Here is a 19365-nt window from a genome sequence, read left to right as displayed (position 1 = left end):
AAATTAGCTTTACCGTTACTGATGCCTACTCTATATCAAAATTAGTAATCTCTGGGAGCGACATACATCTTGAAACCACTAGAGGCCGCTGTGGGATAGAAAGACAAGTGCGACAACTGTATCTTCTTGACGGCTGATGATGACATGTCAACAACAAACATGGCAGGCAGCAATAACTACTGGGAAGGTAAATAATGGTGCTTTGTATAATAAAAAAAACAAACAAACAAACACACAAACAAACAGCTGCCACCACGTAAGGCTTTTGTTATCCAGGTCATACAAACTCAGCAGTTCAGAAACTTTATTTTATCCGCGGTTAGAAGGTGTTTTTAGCCGGTTTCGAGCTAATCTGTTAGCGTGTTAGCCATCGTAGTTCAAAAGTCAGTAGTCAGACTTCAGCTTCCTCCTTTAAGCCAGCTTACGTGCTACCAGAGTTTGTAAACCTTTCTGTTTCATCCTCCGTTTACTGTTCATAGGCACGTAACAGGAAGATTTCAACCAAACAAGTCTTGCATCGTTAAGTGTAAACAAACAGGAAGTTAATAGTTGTTTACACATATATGGTCATTCATTGCTGACCACCAAATCAGTCACCTCGTTAATCAGATGAAGGCTTTCGTGATGTTATGGTTGCAAGTTATTATCTCCTTACATTTGGCTGAAATCAAAAGTGAGTCCAATTTTCTGTTTTGATGATCATAATATCATGAAAAACAACTATTTTTATAATCATAAAAATTGTTTCTACCTGTACTGTGTAGTCTGTGGTTTATCAGCTTTTTGTGGATGTTTGTTGTAAACCAGTGGTTCTCAAACTTTTAAATCCAAGATCAAACTTTGGATCTCTGATACCATCTCAAACAGTAAAAGAGAATCAAAGTTTCTTTTCATTGGATAAAGGTCAGCACACTGTCAGCAGCAACCCATAATAATTCACTGTAAAGGATGTGCTGTAATGTGTTATTGGTAAATGATAATTAAATTGTGCTATTTAAAATACACTTTACAGAGATTTAGTTCTATTAAATCTAATATGTACCATGGAAAATAAAACATTAACCCTCCAACAATAATGTGAAATAAATAGTTTAATTTAACATGCTTCTGGTATCTTAAAACACCAGAGTTTCCGAGGCTTTATGCTTAATGCTTTCACCAACTACGTGTAGTCGGTGACCCTTTAAATCCTTCGGCAGATTTAAAGAATTTGTCCAGAATTTAACCAAACTTGAACACAGTGATCATTTAATGGGTCTTCCACAAAATTGTGCTCAAGGCCAAGGTCACATTTGTCCTTTTACAGACTCTTGTACATTTTCGCAGCATAATGTTGTTCCACACTACTTCCAGTTTCACCAAATTCTCACTCTTGGTGTTGTGAACAATATCCAGTTGTTCACTCAACTTTCTTTCTGTGCTTCACACTTTACAATAACCTGTGAATCATGATGGATCATGACCGAGATGGGCTTCTCCTTCACTGACACTCTGGGTCTACATAAAATGATCTGCCTGGGTCTTTCTATCCTGACTGGACTCCTGTAGATCTGGCATGATATTGAGGGTTGTCTAATTTATTTGTTTTCCATTTTTTTTCTCCCCCCATCAGATTTACGTAAACAAGCCAGGCAGCTGGAGAATGAGCTTGACCTCAAGCTAGTCTCTTTCAGTAAGCTTTGCACCAGCTACAGCAGCAGCAGCCCAGACCAGCGGATGAGAGACAGCAGGTTGGCAGCACTTTCCCCTCTTCACTTTAAACATGTACCCTCTCTCAAACGAAATCTTATTGGATATTAAAAAATCTTTGTGCTTTCAGAAGCTTTAGAACGTATAATTGTTGACTTATTGAATTTAAATTAAATTTTCTTTTTTACATTTTTGCTGAATAAAAAATTAACCATGAATTGGGTGAGCAATACATTTAGTATTTGTTGCCTGTGAATTCCACCGCTCTTTACACTCCACATTTTGTCAAACAATAAATTTGAGCTTGCGCATCCTTTCTATTTCCGTCTGAAATCAGGTCTGACTCTCTGGGCTCATCTCACGACAACTCGCTTGTGGCCATGACGACTGAGCTGGACCAGCTCTTAGCCAATGTGAGTTAAATGTGGCACACGGTATGGTCACGTATAGGATGCCTTCAGTAGCAGACAATTGTGTTATTCTATGTTTTTAGAGTCAAACAGACGTTAGGCCTGAAGCCTATTTGTTAAATAATTTTTTTCGAGTAGTCGAATATTTCAAATTATAATCCTGGGCTGTTTGAAATCACATTATCTCTTAAAAGGTCGTCTGTGCTTCTGTGGCTACTTGATAAGAATTTAATCCTTTTTTGCAGCTCACAGCAGTCAATGACAAAATGGCAGAATACATTAGCACCCCTGGAGTTTCATCACACAACGCAGGATTGATGCACACCTTACAGAGGCACAGAGACATTTTACAGGTACATAGACTTCCTTCACTTTGTTGTAGGCTGTGCAATTAATAAAACTTTAATTTCATTTGCAGTTTTGCCGGGCGGCACAGTGGTGTGGTGGTTAGTGCTGGCGCCTCACAGCAAGAAGGTCCTGAGTTCAAAGTTCAGGGACGTTATTATTATAATTACTGTTTCACAATAATCACTTTTAGCCCTCCACACTTTAAATGTTATAATTAATTACAGTTGAACTTTGGGCAAATCCACATTGTAAAAACCAATTTTTCATGTCTGTGAGTGATCATATGATTAGTATTTTCCCCTCAGTCAAGGACAAAATCTTTCAGCTATTTATTGTAACATTCTGTGCACTTTGAAGATGCATTTATGAAATATGTACTGTATTTTGCCCCGATGTTTTCCAATCATGTTGTTTGTTAGTGATATCATGTCACACTGGCTGTAGTTTATTGTGTTTTATTTTGCAGGACTACACTCATGAGTTCCACAAAATCAAAAGCAACTTCTATAGCCTGCGAGAGCGAGAGGACCTTCTGGGCTCAGTTCACAGAGACATCGAGTGAGTTCCCTTCCCTCTCTGATCAATAAAAAACTTCATGTTGTTAGAAAATACAACAGTGAGTGAAGCGTCAGTCACACAGGCCTCGAGGCTGGTCAGCGAGGCCCTGGTAACCTTGCTAGATAAAACTGTGTATTGCCCAAAAGGTTGGCAAGTGTTTGTCGGCACTCACTTGGTGAAACTGGTAACAAAGAAATATATGGTGCTGCTGTGGTTGGCTGTAGTTTGTAAGAAAAATTCGACTCACTCGCCAACCCTGTCTTCAAAGTCAAAGTTGTGCCTTTTGAAGTGGGTTGGTTGCAGCAGTAAGGCACAACTATTATTTTAAGTGCTTCACAATAATAATAATAATAAAAAAACAGGTAATATTTAACTTTGAGGAGGTGGAGCCAAAGAATACTGTCAAATTTTTAAGCTAATGGAAATTAATTATTGTAGGTTCTTCTTTTTACAGCGCAAGTGTTGTGTAAAATTATTTATTGTGGTACTTTGTGAATAAACTTGGTGGCAAATGTAGTTTAGGCTTCTCATGGATATTGATGATAACTCTAGTATCTAATATTAGAAGTTCTCTTATCTTTTTAGGTGTCATTTCTTTTATCTCCCATATGTCCCAAAATGTTACAAAAATGCGTTATTAAATCACTTGCTTACTCCCTGCTGCTTCAGAGTTTTCATTTTCCTCCTGCATTTTCTTCCATGCCTATTTTTTGTTCTCACCAAATCTAACATTTTCAGCTTTCCTTATTTTTTGTCCCACTTTTCTGCCCTCTTCCCATCCCTCCTCCTCTCGTCCGATGTTATCCCTGACCAGCAGGAGGCAGAGATGTCTATTCAGTGTCTGGTTTCCCCTACCCTTTAATACTCTGCATTCCCGCTATCATATTTCATCCTCTAATAAGAGACACCTCTTATTAGCCATCTTCCCTCCTCTTCTCTGTATCTGTCTATGTCTCTCTCTTTCGCCGGGGATCTCTTTCCTAAGTGCCTTCTACAGTAAATCAAACCACAAGGCTTTCATTGAGCGGGAGCTGAGGGAGAGTGGTTACATCTGGCCTGCCTGATGCAGAGAAATGCTTTTTCACTAGAGGCGAGGAAGAGCAAGACAGTCAGACAGAGGGAATGAGACTTTCTCCTGATTTGACTTTGATTGATTACAAAAATGATGAGAGTGAATTTTAATTATTCCCACTGAGATTAGAGGTGTGGAGGAACAGTGAAAGGAGTGGGCCAACAGAACAGAAAATAGATGATGGATTAAAAAGATTATTAGTCCAAATAGAAATGGGATGGTGGTGGTGTAAATAAGAGATGGAGGACGGAGCTTTGGGTTAAGCACTTAGAAGCTTTAATGCAGGAAGTACATCAGTATCCCGGCATGTGTTTTAGGATGGAGGGAAATACCTGCAGCACTGATGACGAATCATATCCTTCTCTTGTCACAGGGAGGTTGACGTATTTCGATGTTAAATATATTGTCTAAGCATCTGCACACACTCATGTCCCAGCTGTAATAATGTTTTTGGTGCTAATCTGATGCTGGACTTTACACTTCTTTCATTTTCTTACTCAGGTCCTACAAAAGCAGCTCAGGGGTGAATAACAGGAGGACAGAGCTCTTCCTGAAGGAGCACGAGCATCTAAGAAAGTAAGACACATCTTTAAGAAATCAGTTTCACACTTATCACAAGAAGATTGAGAGCTATTTTCCAAAATTTCTCATTGTTTACAACCCCTTTATGTGAGAGTTGAATTCTTTGTGCAAAGTTTATTTTTCCCCCTCTGTGATGTGTCTGCGGTATTTCCACTGATGTAATAAAAAATGACTGCATCAACTCAGACACTTCCTGATTGGAGTTATAGCTTTCTGTTCAGCTCGGTTGGGTTCTATTTATAAAAAAGAAGCGATGCAGCTATTATTCAGAAGCTCGTCTTGCTTGTGTCAGTGTGTGCTGGCGTGTTCGGAGCTGTGGTGACAAACAGGTTTCATGTTGTGGAAATGCTATCCAAAGGGGAAAAAGAGAACAGGTAGATTATGGTTTGATCTAGGAGTTGAAGCTGTATCGTGTCTTTCATAAATTTGAATGTCAGTGGGCCAGTTTGAATGCTTGTTTCTAGACTTGGGACCACATCTGAGAAGGTAGACAAATCATTTCAAAGAGCCCATCGACACAGAGCACTGACCGTCTGTGTCTTTTAAAAAATGATTTCCATATTGTATATTCAGTACAGGTGCACAATTTGAGCCATGAGCACACTTGTTGCCAAATGCAGTGACCTGATTGGTCTGATCTGTTTATTCAGATCCACAAAATCAGAAAAATTGTGCTTGGTTTGAAAACATTAATGCCGCAATTTTTTCCAGCGAAAATATGTGGTCAGTGTGAGCGGCTGCATTAAGAACAGGTGCGTGTGAAAAATATTTAAACCCATCCTGTGTGTAAAGGCCTTAACAGTACTCACGTACGTTAGATTGCAGGTGTTTTTTTCTCCTTCCGGTATCTTCTTCACCAGCTGTCGTGTTACTCGTGTTGCCAGTGCTGGCTGTGTTTTCCCCTTCAGAAGTAAAAAGATAATAAATAGATACAATCACACAACCTACTAATTTTACTGCACACATTCTAAACTCTGAAGTCTGCCCACTCCTGCTAACTTTTCAGCAAAATGACAGAGAAAACAGACCGCTCGCACTGCTAGCATTCCCCCAGGCAGGGCATCCAGCGTTGCTTCCACCCCCCTGTTTTACATTAGTTGCCAGTATTTGACTGGGCTCCCATTCCTCCTTTTAAAATACAGAGAATGACTAAGAATTCAGAAATCACGAAACAGCCCACCTTTAGTGTCTTCTGAACAAAATAACACATTGAGCTAGGGACTCACACTGCCGGTGCTTCCTGAGGCAGTGAATGCAAAGTGGCTTCCAGTTTTGGTTTGACCAGTTTGGAACTGGGGGCGGATAGACCAGACTCTATATCGTATATTGGTTTTATGGGAATGACTGCATTACTGCAGATAATGAAAACATGGTTTAGGTTATTTTAGCAGCGAGAGACACAACTCCCACGCTCCCATCACCGCTGTTCCCTGAAGCAGTGGATCCGCAGTTTGTTCCTTCCCCTGAGTTGCCATTGGACTGAGATCCAGTTCCTCCTTTTGAAATACAAAAAATAATAAATAAAAAAGGTAATTATTGTCTGACTCTAGGACAGAGCTGTGCTGCGGTTGCATATCACCTGGTGTAAATGATGGATACGAAATGGCTGAACTTCATGATTAAAATTTCTGTAGAAACATGCGAGTTGTTGAGATTATATTGAAGTTCCAGTCTGATGATTATTCATCTGTGCTCAGATGAGTCAGGTGGTCAACAGTAACTTCTTTAAACTTTTTTGTTGCAACAATGAACCGAAACTTGTGAGTCAGCATTGTGGTGGCAGAAAACAGCAGAGTTAGTTGTTCAGAATGAATTGGAAACACCAAAGAGGGTTTTCATTTGTTTTTCTTTTTTGTCATTTAATCTTTAAAGTAAATGTGACTAAATCAGAGAGCCTGCACTGCTCACACATTTATTATTCAGTTTCCTGTGCAAGGGAATGCCCCACCTATCAGAGATCTATTTACAAATCCTTACTTTTCATAGATCCTGTATATTTTATGTTTTGTGCAACAGCTTAAACAATTGTTGTTTGCATTTAGATATATTAGAAAAATAAACTAGAAGGCTATAATGATCCTAGCTGTGAGTTTAGATCAATATATTGATATTTGATGATGAACACATGTTCTTGTTCACGTTTTCTGGTTGTTCCAGCAACAATTAAAGGTAAAATAACTGCACAGATATTTCAAAGGGCTGAAAGTGGTCAGACTTGTTTCTCCAGGCAGTTTGGATTAATGTAATATCTGAGTCTGATTAAATTATCGTAAGGTTTCGTAGGTATTTTGTTGTAAATAAAAGTCTTGAACCATCCCAGCCTTGCTGTAATGGTCTATTTGATTCACCTTTTATTGTTTATTTTATTTTATTTTCACTTGCTAAATACGGGACAGATTTGACTGGGGAAAAGAAAGGGGAGAAAGAAAGAGGGAAAGAAAAACAGCGGGGAAGAGGGACGGGGATTAAAGGCAAAAAACAAAAACCAACAAAATAAGCAGACAAAAAATACATATATCAATCACCTGGATCACCTGTTGAGAAAGAAAAAAGAGAAAACAAGCAGAAGGAAAAAAAAGAGCAACATAATAAACAACATCACGATGATCTATGGGAATATAACAGTAAATACTAAATATTAAACATTATTGTGCAGCACGTAATATCGACAGCGCACAGTGTGCTTTGAGGTAGGAGCCAAAAAGGGTGTCGTTTGTGTGTGTGAGCACCCGTGTGTACACCTGTGAGCATGAGCGCGCTTGTATTTAAAAGGTTCCTTCATGTAATGATCTGCTAGAGGGTGTGGGGAGCCACAGCCCCGTCCTCCAGCACAGACCCTCCCCTAGCCCCGCTGCACGCAGCCACGAGGAAACCGTCACCTAAGAGCCAACAGAGCCCTTAATAGGCCATGACCGCAACCCCAGGTTGAGCCCTCCAAGGAAGATGCTCCTGGGGAATCTCCAGACGCCCCGTCGGGGGATTAACACTTTTTTTTAATGGTGATAATGGTTTTGTTTGAAAAGTCTGGAGAGCCATTAAAGTGTTTAGCTACTTCAGTGAAAAATCCACCGTGTCAGTGTTGAGATATGCACCACAGCTTTGAACTTACCAACTGACGCGGCAGTTTGTCGAGCCGGGAATCCAACATGATTAGTCATCATTTAGGTGCCTTTCATTTTACATTTTCCTTAGTTAAAAATGTATGATTTCATTTTCAGGTATTTTACATGGTTGCTGCTGAATACTTCTTATTAACTTCCCATTTATTTACTTTTTCTTTAATGTGGAAGTATATCAGTTTTGTTTAATATCCATTTAGAAAATTCTTGTTACGTATGTTGTAACTTTTAGATTAATACAACCACAACAAGGTCACACAGGTCTAGAGACCATTCTGCAGCCACCATGCTAATCACTATTCACTGAACATGTTTGCTCGGCGAGTTCAGATAAGTTGACGTCTTCTGTGCAAACTGCAGGTGACTCCAGCGATCCGCTAGCAAACAAAGTATTCACAAGGCCGCCAGTAATACCAAGTTTATGCTTTAGTGGGGAATCTGTGTTGTTGTAACCTGCAACGTAACCTGACGTGCACCTCCTGAGAACGTCGCAAATCAGGGATAAGCCCTTACTAATCAACATTGATGCAGGATTTTGTGAATATCAATTTCCGTAAAGAAAAGCTCTTCTTTGGCTGTCTTCAGTAAATGAAATATCAGCGAGCAGCAGGGGTCTGCACCCCATCAGGGCAAAACAAGTAGGAGATATTCTGTTGCTTTAACATTTTACTAGACAGTACAGTAGAAATCGCAGCACAGGCTTGATCTTTAATCTGTGTGTGGTCGATCACTTAGACATCACCTCATACAGTCACTTTCAGGCTTCACACGCCTGCTGTTGATTAGTGCCAAAGCTTGATAACCCCCCAAAAAACACCCTAACAGTGAGTCAGCTCCTTGTTGAAGTCAGTCAGTTTTTGGTTTTCCTAGATGATACCTCAGCCTACAGTTATACAGTCAACTCTCGTTGGCATGCTTGGACTGTGGGATCACACTATTTGGCCTTAATGATGAGAACATGTTATGCCTTTTTTTTTTTTTAAATGAAGCAAAAAGCAGTTTTGTGTTACATGTTGACTTTATTCTGATTTGTATTTATTTGTATTATCTTTTTGTTTTTTATTTGTTCCTAACAGAGGCAGTGTTTTTTTTAAGAAAGGTCAGAGCAAGTTAAAAAGAAAAGAGTCTATACCTTTATATAAAGTGTTATATGAACATTTTAAATACTGTGTTGTATTTGATGAGTACTTCAGCTAATGCTAATACACTTCCCTGAGCCAACAGTAACATTATTGACAGTGCCAGTACTGGACTTGTTGAAATGCCAGAAATGTGCTGAGATGCGCGCTGCCGTGATCACTGAACATGATTCAGAAATAAACCACCCACTTTAAGCACCTTCCCAACCATATGAGGAAAAAATAGCCCACCTGCTGTCGCAGTGTGGTTATTTCTTCCTCCAGTGCATCCTTGGTTTGTTTCGGATAAACAAGCGTTGCTGATTTTACCCAGAGAAACATTTTCCTCCTGTATCACCTGTGGAGGAGGAGCAGACATCAGCAAAGACAAACTATTAATACTCTTCAGACAGTTTAGACTCTCAGATTGAAAATTCAGGAGTTAAATTTACCTTTAACAGTGAAACACGGTCTCTGCAAGTTGAGGAACTGTTTTTATTGTCAATGTTATGAGATATTGGGCGTGCTGTTATCTAGATAGATGGAGCTTGAAAGAAGAATGCACATAAAATCTGAGACTCTGTGAGGCTGATCTGAGAAACCACTGTTGCACTTTGACTTCTCGAAGGTGTGAACATGTCAGTGATTGATGAGGAGATTCTTGTTTGGGTTTCGGTGGGGTAAATGCATTATATGAACAAATGTTCAATACTTAATGTAAGAAATGAGGTTAAAATGTGCGGCATCGTCTCAGTATTGAGGGCTGCTAAAAGGATTCGATTTAGCTATTAGCTGATCGACAGACAACACTTTGCTGCTGCTCAGTTTATAAAAGTTTTGGACTGCTGGTGTTTTTCTTATTATTATTTTATGAGATTTTATTCAAGCACTCAATAACTTACTCAATAATTTGCAGCTTCACTTAAATTTAAAGAGGTGTTGATTGCAGTTTTAGAAATGCACATCTCATATTAGGACATATATTAGTTCGCTGAATCAGTGCATAGACAAATGTCTTACCTGAAGCAGTGGATCCAGAGTTGCTCTTATGCCACTGAGTCCCATTCACATTGCAGTGTTTTATGGTAAACTTTAATATGTAATATTGCAATAGTAAATACACATGTTGAAGTAATGTTATCAGTGAGTGATAAAAAGTATTTCACTTTGTTATGCATGGGATCGCAGCGATCGCGGAAAAAAGCAGTGGAAATGAGATTTCTCCAGAGGGTGTGTCTCGGTCATTCACGAAGGACTCAAGGTCAAGGTCAAATTTATTTATATAGCACATTTCTAGATAGACGATGCTGCACAAAGTGCTTAACAATATAAAAATGCCATTAAAAAGAAACAATGTAATACAATAATAACAATATAAAACAATGATAGGACAATAAAAGAATTAATACAACTAAGAACTAAGACTATTAAAATAAGACCAAAATGCTTGGGTCATAGTGTGTTAAAAGCAAGGGCTTAAAAATGTGTCTTTAGTAGTGATTTAAATTGATCAAGTGTTTGTGCAGATCTAATATTTAGGGGAAGACTATTCCAAAGTCTGGGACCAGCCACAGAGAAGGCTCTACCACGAGATTTGAGATAAGTCTGTGGGATGGACAGCATTAATTTTGAGCTAGACCTCATGGTTTTCCTGGAGCATAAACAGAAAGGAGCTCAGACAGGTAAGAAGGGGCTCGGGCGTTAAGCTACTTAAAAACAAAAAGTCAAAGTTTAAACTGGATCCTGCAGGAGACAGGAAGCCAGTGTAGAGAAGCTAAAACTGGGGTTATATGCTCTCCCCGTTTGGTACCAGTTAGCAGGCGAGCAGCTGCATTTTGGACCATCTGAAGACGATGAATGGAGGCCTGGTCGAGACCAAAATACAATGAATTGCAGTAGTCCAATCTGCAAGTAAGGAAAAGGTGAATAACATGTTCAAAGACGTTAGCCGGAAGGTATGGCTTTACCTTGGCTAGCTGTCTTAACTGAAAGAAGCAGGACTGGACTACTGCACTCACCTGCTTATTCAATTTAAAAGAACCATCGAGGTAGACACTGAGGTTTTTTACATGTGTTTTACAGTAGGAAGAAAGGGGGCCCAGAGTGCTATCGATGTGATTATTGACAAAGTTGCCTCAAAGTAGAGCCGTTACTTCCTTACATCAAAAGGGCCGACGAGGTGGTTTGGTCATGTCCCACCGGGAGGAAGTCCTAGAGCGGATTCAGGCATGCTAGACAAATTGCATTTCTCAGCTGGACCCAGATCTGGACCTGAGTGAGGGATGTGGTTGGTTAACTGGTTCATTTGCTGGTTGGCTTGTTGACACATTTAGGTTTGAATGGTTCCTCTCATTTCATTTCACAAGAATCTATTGGGTGTGTTTGTTAAATAAGCAAATGTCCAATGGTGGGGAGTTGATCCGCGTTATTGCCTCTGCTCTGTTTTCAACAAAGATGCCAACTAAACCAATTTTTTAAAAAAGACTCAGTGGTTCTAACTTTATAAGTGTGACTAGTGGTCAGATATGCAGAAATGGAAAACCATTGGAAACCATGTCTGTGTGCATATTGTAGCTGTATTCATATTTATGTACATTGAACACAGGCAGATTTAAATTTAAGTTATAATGTTATGCTATATCATAAGTAAAGAATAGGAAAATAAGCAAAGAAAGAAAAGTATGGTCTGCTAAACATGAAGCTGCCTCACCTCTGACTCTGCCGGCTAATAAAGGATCGTCTGAAAAAGCAGAGGACGGCAGCAGATAGATGGTGGGAGCGGTGGACGAATTGATGTAGGAAGTATAAAGCACAGTATTGATTTTTGGTCTCTAGTGAAGTCCGACAGGATGCACGCAGCTGCCTTTATATGCTCCGCTCAGCCCCAGACTTTTTCTGCCCATCACTTATCTTAGCAGATAATGCAAGCCCTTCTCTGTGTGTATGTGCACTGTTGACCCTCTGTATGTTTTCCTTACGTGCGCCTCGAGAAAATCAGAGATCAGAACCAAACATTATATATCCATATGTTCAGAGCTGAAATTTTATACACATTAATGGACTTTCCCCAAAATTGCCCATTAACAGCACTTTCTCGTCCCTCGCAGGAATCAGATGAAGTGCTTCTCTTATGATAACAGACCGATTGGGCTGTGTGGGTTCATGGCACAGGCTTCCTCGGAGTCTTGTTGTATAATTCCATAACTTCATATAGAGAACATTTGAAATGATCTCATAAGGTTATTTTAGGAAGTTTTAATCTTTAACTTTACTGAAGATGGTTGACTTACTTTTATCCTTTTTCTTGTTTTTTGTCCTATGTTCACAGCTCAGACAGCTGTATTGACAATGCAATAAGGTCAGTTCTATTAATGCTTCATTTGCTTTCCTCCTCCCTTGCTTTGTTCTCACTCAACACGTGCCCATCATAAGCAAATGCAGCACATTTCAGTCTATTAAAACAGACTACTGTAGCTCCCTACTTTTAGCTCATTAGCTGAAACAAGCTTAATGTGATTCTGCGAAGACAGCTACTGTGTGTGCTTCTTTCTGTGCCGCCGCCAGTCCCTAATGGTTTGTCTCCCTGCAGTATCGCCATGACTACCAAAGAGAACATCACATTTCAGCGTGGGATGTTGAAGTCCATTCAAACCAGGGTCACAACTTTGGCCAGTATCCTTTTATCATTGATATCACTTCTCTTCTTTTTCTCCAGACTCGACTTTCTTTCCTATTTTCTGTGTTAAAATAAAAATGCCAGTTCTCCTTGTTGCACAGGAAAATAGAAAACTGCTTGTGAAGACAGGCAACGCCTGTGCAACCACTCTCAGTCAGCTGCTGTCTTCAAAGCAAGTTAGGGGCGATTAGACTGAGTCAGTCTGCTATGAGTTTGCGATCGAATGGAGTCAATTAGGAAGTTACGTGCAATCTGTGATAATATGGCGAAATGTGTAAGTCAAAACCACAGGAGGAATTACATTGCATGAACGGCCTGTTTAAGGTCATGCCAAAGCATTGCCATCACATTTAAGCCCAGACTTTGATTAGACCAATTCAAAACCTTCATTTTGTTTTTCATACAGGGCCAGTGTGAAATGACATCGTCATTTAAAGGAAAGGTTATTTATGAGATCAAGGAGGTGGCAAATCTTTTTCATAGCACTGTACAGTCATGGAAAAAGGTTTTGAAAATGACACAGATATTGGTTTTCATAAAGTTTGCTGCTTCAGTGTTTTTAGATCTTTTTGTCAGTTGTTTCCGAGTCATCGTTGCTGGACTTTCTTGAGCACAACAACTTGAACCTCTTTCCTTGAAATTCTTGATGATCCGATGAACAGTTGACTTAGGTGCAATCTTAGCAGCAACAATATCCTTCCCTGTGAAGCCCTTTTTATGCAACACAATAATAATAATAATGGATTGCATTTATATAGCGCTTTTCACGAACCTCAAAGCGCTTTACAATTCCACTATTCATTCACTCTCACATTCACACACTGGTGGAGGGAAGCCTCAGTTGTAGCCACAGCTGCCCTGGGGCAGGCTGACAGAAGCGAGGCTGCCATATCGCGCCATCGGCCCCTCTGGCCAACACCAGTAGGTGAAGCGTCTTGCCCAAGGACACAACGACCGAGACTGTCCGAGCCGGGGCTCGAACCGGCAACCTTCCGGTTACAAGACAAACTGCCAACTCTTTGAGCCACGATCGCACACAATGCTGGCTGCACATGTTTTCTTGCAGGTTACCATGGTTAACAGGAAGAACAACGATTTCAAGCATCGCCATCATTTTAACAATTCCAGTCTGCTATTCAAACTCAATCATCATAACATAATGATCTCCAGCCTTGTGCACGTCAACATTCTCACCTGTGTTAACAAGAAGAAGGACTTTGCAGTTCATCTGATCACTCTTCATAAAATTCTGGCGTATATGCAAACTGCCTTCATAAAAGCTGAAGCAGCAAACTTTCTGAAAACCAATATTTGTGTCATTCTCAAAACGTTTGGCCACGACTGTATTTATAAATGTTTGCTAGTCTGTCTGGGTGTGAATGAAGAAAGACGACCTATGCGACTGACTTCCAATCAAAAAAGGTTGCCCAGAGGTTGACAAAGGAACACCGCCCACATCTGGGTGAACACTTGGTCACCATAACTACCAGGGAACCACCTTTTTCTTTCCTTTCCTAGTGACGAGGATGTTTCTGTCTTATTTTTACTTTGTGTGACTGAGCCATAAGCACTTAGTTAAAATAATAAATGCATAGCTAGATTGCACTAATAAATAAAAAAAATGTACAGACCTAAGATGAACACTGACCATTGAACTGAATGAAAAAATATTTAGAAAATAAAAAAAATTTGCTATTAAGTTTTAAATGACCGTAATTTTAAAGTCTCGAGTCCATCTGACAGGCCTGTGGGTTAATATAAGATGGAAAGGTTTGGATCCCCTGAATCACGCCGCTGGATTGCATTTTTGTTTCGGAGTCTTGCTGATGGTTTTTCCTGCTACTCTCTGTCTCTTATTTACTTACTGCAAGGAAGGGAAACCCAGCTTGGGTCTTAATTATTTTCCTTCACCCTGCTACCCCGCCTCTCAGATCGCTTCCCCGCCATCAACAGTCTCATCCAGAAAATCAATTTGCGCAAGAGGCGGGACTCTATAATTCTGGGTGTGGTTATTGGTGTCTGCACCATACTCTTGTTGCTCTATACTTTCCAATGAATCGCCATCAACTGACAAAATATACGCACTGTAACTCTAACCAAGTGTATACAAGGTGGTTTTTATTCTCTCTATGGCACAAAAATATAACTGACACAAAATATTGAGAATAAGATGTAATTTCTCAGATTGGAGAGTTTATTTATTTTCTGGGGATTTGTATATTGCTGCTTGTATCCTGTTGTTATTTTAACTCCTTATAAATTCACATAATAACCTTTCATTGGGATTGTGTATTGTATTGACTTATTTTGTTAAATAAAAGTGACAAACTCACTTCCAGGTTGGTCATGCTCATTCAGCTTTATTTCAGACATGCAGAACTATGGCACAGTAAACCAGTCATACAGTATAAATGTATAAACATGAACATCAGAGTGCCAAGATCGGTGCATACAAGAGGGGCAACCACCCCGTTCATATCTTGCAGTATATTGTAAACATAATGAGGTTCAGTAGAGTCCAAACAGGAGTCATTTCAGTTATGACAGCACGCAAAGCAAGATATCACACTATGACTGCAGAAAGGCATTGTTGTGATACATAGACATGTGCCTAAAATTCATGTAAACAATGTACGAAAACAGCTTATACGTCTTCCTACAGCCACAAAACTCTCGAGTCAAACAGGAGAAAAAGTTAATGTTTTGTTAAGATTTAGTTTTGAGAAACAGGGCAGGCAGTGACGACATCATGGACTAGAAGTGCACTGATGCCTTTTTTTTCTGATCTTGTGCATTTGTTGTTGTGTTTAGTGAACCCATATGTGTTTTTTTCTTTTTTTTAATTTATTTGCAAATTGTAGTTTTATCCAGCTGTCTGCATAAGGCAGGAGTGCACCACTAGTTTAGACTATGAGAATATAGTTACTGACAGCCTGACACAATAGTGCAGTCTTTATCTTTCTTCCTCAGATCCTGAGTTTCTGACGTGATTGGGCATGAGTGTAGCCAGAAAAATAGAAATGTCCTGCCCTTCTTTCTTTTTTCTTTCTGTTTTTTTTTAGGTCCGTAGCAGAAAACACAACAAACAAAAACAAAACATTAATTCGTACTTGAGAGTCTCTTCGTCTTGTTTGTGCTTTTTCATCGTCAAATTGACATCCTTCCTCGTGTGAAAATTTGAGATGACGTAAAAGAAGACTCCTTTCATCCCACTTTTCATTGCTGCATCTCTGAGAGCAAAACAGACAGAGGAAAAAGTTGATATACACAGAGTTACACTGAGATTTCTGTGTGTTTGTTCCATTTCTTCCTCGCATACCTATTGTAACCGCTACGAAGATGATCACAGCCACACCCAGCACCATTGCCAGGGCGCTGAGTAACATAGATAGACGCCCATACTTTCTCGCTCCCTCAGCATCCCCTGTCTGGAGAACAGTCCTCGACTAACGGGAAATGGAAGGAGATAAAACATAAATTATTTAAGAGCAACACAGTTGCAAAACAGCAGCAAAACACCTGGATTTACAGTGTGATTTAAAGCCCGGAGAAAAATGTCTATGGATAAAGTAAAAGCTAAATAACTGCGCGGCACTCACCACATTTGCATACCACAAGGCACAAATATTGAGCGGCCAGCCGGGACAGAAACAGGACAGCACGGCGAGCCAGAGGTAACTCGGGGGGTCGGTGTCCGGTGGCACCTGAGAGGGCAGCTGTCCCAGGAAAAGCCGGGACGAGGATCTGGGTGGGGCCAGTTGCCCAACGGAGCCCGATTTAAGAGGTGATCTGTGTCCGTTCTGGTCCGCATCCAGGGAGCGGACACTCCCTCTGATGTTCAGGGAGAAAGAGTCAGATGGTTTGATGTTGCTCTGCCCGGTGGGCTCGGTGGTTGCTGTGCTCAGTAGCTTCTCCGTGTCCTGGAAGCCGGTGGGTATAGAAACTTCCCTCTCGCCAAGGGCACTTTTCCCAAAGGCAGCATCAGTGTTAATAGCCATCACTGAAAGATAAGAAATATCTCCAAGTCGGATTCTCTGTCTGGCCGAGCCGCTTTCCTGTGGATGGAGACGCTGAAGAGTTCTTCCTTCAGATCTTGTCCATTGGGGGTCATCAGATTAAATATTACAAATTCAGCTAGCGTAAAGGCAACCTATTTAATTAAGCAGTCCAACTCCATCAAAATTTCTTATTGATGAGCGAGATGTTATTGATGTCTGAGCTTCTCTCGCGTTTAGTTGGCGGTGAGCATCTGGACGCACGCCTTGTCTCTTACCCCCACCCCCCTGTATTATGTAGTGAAGTATTACCGCATCCCATACTTTTCTACAGCACATCCCTAATGCCGAAGCCTACTTATGCACCAGGCGATGCGTGTGACAATGCAGAAACAACAGCTAAACCCGTTTTAAGTGAACGCGCGCGGTGCGTAAAAGCTTTCCATCTTTCCATGTGCGCATGGGGGCAGCAGTTGGATCAGCATATCGAACACTATGGAGGGTGTGTGGGGGAGAGAGATGAGTGGAGCTGGAGCAGGGCGGACATTGAACCACAAGCCTCTAAACACATACACGACCTGCTGACTCAGACTCTGGTTGTATTCTGCCATATTAGAGCCTGTAACGGCATCCCTACAAGGAGCTCCCCAAATTTAACATCTGATCAGTCAAGAATCAGTTGAAGTGTTTTTAAATAAAATTAGCAATACTCGAAGTGCTAGTGCTTTCATGTCTTATCTTATACTTTTATTTTTTATGTTCTGTGTTAAGCACATTGAGTTTACATATAATGAAATGTGCTATATGTGTGTGTGTGTGTGTGTGTGTGTGTGTGTGTGTGTGTGTGTGTGTGTGTGTGTGTGTGTGTGTGTGTGTGTGTGTGTGTGTGTCATTGGTATAGAAGCACAAGCAGTTCACTTATTATGGATGCTAAGCTATTAATGGGTAGGACGTCCATTTGCTCTCCAGAGAGCCTCAGATCTGGGTGGCATGGATTCCACAGGATGTTGGAGATGTGCTTATGTGATTGTGCTTCATCAGAAATGATAACAATATGCAGAGTCTTCATCTGAACATTGCTCCTTCGAGTCTATTGTTGCACTGCATCACGTCCCAAAGGTTTTCTACTGGACTCACAGCTGGTAATTGGAGAATCCACTGAACTCATTGTCGTGTTGACGAAACCACTGCAGATGACTTTTGTTTCACTCAACAGTGCAGCATCAAAGTATCCCTTTAGCTTCCATTAAGGGATGTAAATGGTCTGCAGCAATACTCATAGGCTTTTTATTTCAAGCCATAATTATTACGGAGGCACAGAGTGTGCCAGGAAAGAAGCCTGGACTGTTGACATAAGGCACATTGACTTCATGGATTCATGTTGTTGGCAATCTGAGCTTATCCTGAAGTGCAATGTTTTGCCAGCCTTCACCTGTGCTGTCGACCCACTGCACCCTCAGATTTCGGTTGTTGGTTCAGAGATATGGAACCTGATGTGAACCTTTCCTGCTGTTAGCCCATTTGCTGCTAGACACATCCTTTACATATGCTGTGAGCCAGAGATGGTTTCTGGGCAGCTCACCACAGTAGTAAATATTAGATGTCTGAGTTATTGTGGCTTTTCAGTCAGCTCCATCAAGTCTGGATATTCCCCTGATCCAGACTTGATGGGCATGAAAATGAGAAATACTTAAATCAGATTGGTGCTAATAATCCTGTCCCCATGCTAAGCTTCTGACCTATAGCTGCAGGATTCTGTGCCACATGATTGGCTGGTTGGACAGGAGATGATGTACAGGTGTTTTTATCAAGGTACTTGAGTATATGTACTCATTACTGAAACTGAAACTGTTACTTGTCATAAAAAGTATGCCAGTGCAATAAATGAAAATTGGTGTAGGGTCCAAACATAACACAAAGTGTTGACTTTAACCTTAATTTAAGGGGTCTAACACAGATTATATTATGAATGTGCATGTATGATTACATTATTTTTGAATTCAGATTGTATTCATTTCACAGTACAAACAGTAAGAATATCATGTAATAATCATGACATACTGCATGTTTTATAGAATATACTTTGTAAAGAAATTCTAAAGAGCCCTCCGAAAACAGTGTAAAAATAGAGTAATGTTCTTTGAAGGTGTACTTAACTATAGTTTGTAGTAATTTCTCTTCATATGATGCAAATTGTCATCAAAATTTCATTATCTTAGATTAATCACCCAAAAGTTGATTCCACTTTAATCACCTATAAATAACATGTTGTTGAAATATGAAAAAGAAATATGCCATTGTGTTTGATGACTTCTTTACTTTTTCACACCTTTCTGAGATTTCCTTACATCATATCTTAATGCTGTTTTAAAGTTCCATATCTTGTGCAAAAACATAAATCTGTATAATGATCAAACAGATTTGACTGGATTAGCTCATGGCAGATAACCTAACAATGGTGTCAAGAAATATGATATAAATGACTATCCCTCGGGTCGTCTTCTGTTACACCAACCCTCTGATTTCCACCTGTCTCCCTCTCATTCACACACATGTATTGTGTCTTGCTTCTACTAACTTTTATTCATCTTTTCTCCAGACCATACCTCCACGTCTCCAGGCCTTTCTTCCACAAAGACTTGCAAACAAAAAGAGACTCAGAACCAATGTCTGATATAATTCCATCCCCACCCTGAACCTATCTGTCACTCCTACTGCTTACCTCACCTCTGACTCGCTGTTCTCATACATGTCCTGCACCACCGCCAGGGTGACCAAGAAATAAATGTGTAGCAAAT

At 40.2% G+C, this 19365-nt stretch overlaps 2 protein-coding genes across 3 annotated transcripts; one reads left to right on the top strand and one right to left on the bottom strand.

The window, feature by feature from the left end:
* The first annotated feature begins 129 nt into the window (after positions 1-129).
* LOC102779419 (Golgi SNAP receptor complex member 1-like) lies at positions 130-14904 on the top strand. Its single transcript, XM_006784877.2, has 9 exons — positions 130-187; positions 1613-1730; positions 2027-2102; positions 2345-2452; positions 2914-3005; positions 4579-4653; positions 12225-12254; positions 12486-12568; positions 14504-14904. Exons 1-9 carry the CDS (start codon positions 145-147, stop codon positions 14626-14628), a joined length of 750 nt encoding a protein of 249 aa, XP_006784940.2. The 5' UTR covers positions 130-144; the 3' UTR covers positions 14629-14904.
* Positions 14905-14911: 7 nt separating this feature from the next.
* On the bottom strand, positions 14912-16986 carry trarg1b (trafficking regulator of GLUT4 (SLC2A4) 1b). 2 transcript variants are annotated; one of them, XM_006784876.3, is made up of 3 exons: positions 16172-16985; positions 15892-16018; positions 15694-15802 (listed from the first exon to the last, which is right to left on the bottom strand). In XM_006784876.3, exons 1-3 carry the CDS (start codon positions 16568-16570, stop codon positions 15789-15791), a joined length of 540 nt encoding a protein of 179 aa, XP_006784939.1. In that variant the 5' UTR covers positions 16571-16985; the 3' UTR covers positions 15694-15788. The 2 variants fall into 2 exon arrangements, with proteins under 2 accessions (XP_087703499.1, XP_006784939.1); XM_087847373.1 differs by having other exon boundaries at positions 14912-16018; positions 16172-16986.
* Between the last annotated feature and the right edge of the window lie 2379 nt (positions 16987-19365).

This window comes from Neolamprologus brichardi, chromosome 10, assembly GCF_056152115.1.
Source record: "Neolamprologus brichardi isolate AB-2024 chromosome 10, ASM5615211v1, whole genome shotgun sequence".
Lineage (NCBI taxonomy): Eukaryota > Metazoa > Chordata > Actinopteri > Cichliformes > Cichlidae > Neolamprologus > Neolamprologus brichardi.
Note: the sequence above shows the minus strand (reverse complement) of the source record. Positions and strands in the feature narration are given on the sequence as shown.

Coding starts and splice junctions, on each gene's coding strand:
- LOC102779419 (XM_006784877.2), top strand. CDS start 145: ATGTCAACAACAAACATGGCAGGCAGCAATAACTACTGGGAAG. Junction 2,103..2,344: donor TGGACCAGCTCTTAGCCAAT/GTGAGTTAAATG, acceptor CCTTTTTTGCAG/CTCACAGCAGTCAATGACAA. Junction 2,453..2,913: donor GGCACAGAGACATTTTACAG/GTACATAGACTT, acceptor TTTATTTTGCAG/GACTACACTCATGAGTTCCA.
- trarg1b (XM_087847373.1), bottom strand. CDS start 16,570: ATGGCTATTAACACTGATGCTGCCTTTGGGAAAAGTGCCCTTGGCGAG. Junction 16,019..16,171: donor CCTTGTGGTATGCAAATGTG/GTGAGTGCCGCG, acceptor ATTTCCCGTTAG/TCGAGGACTGTTCTCCAGAC.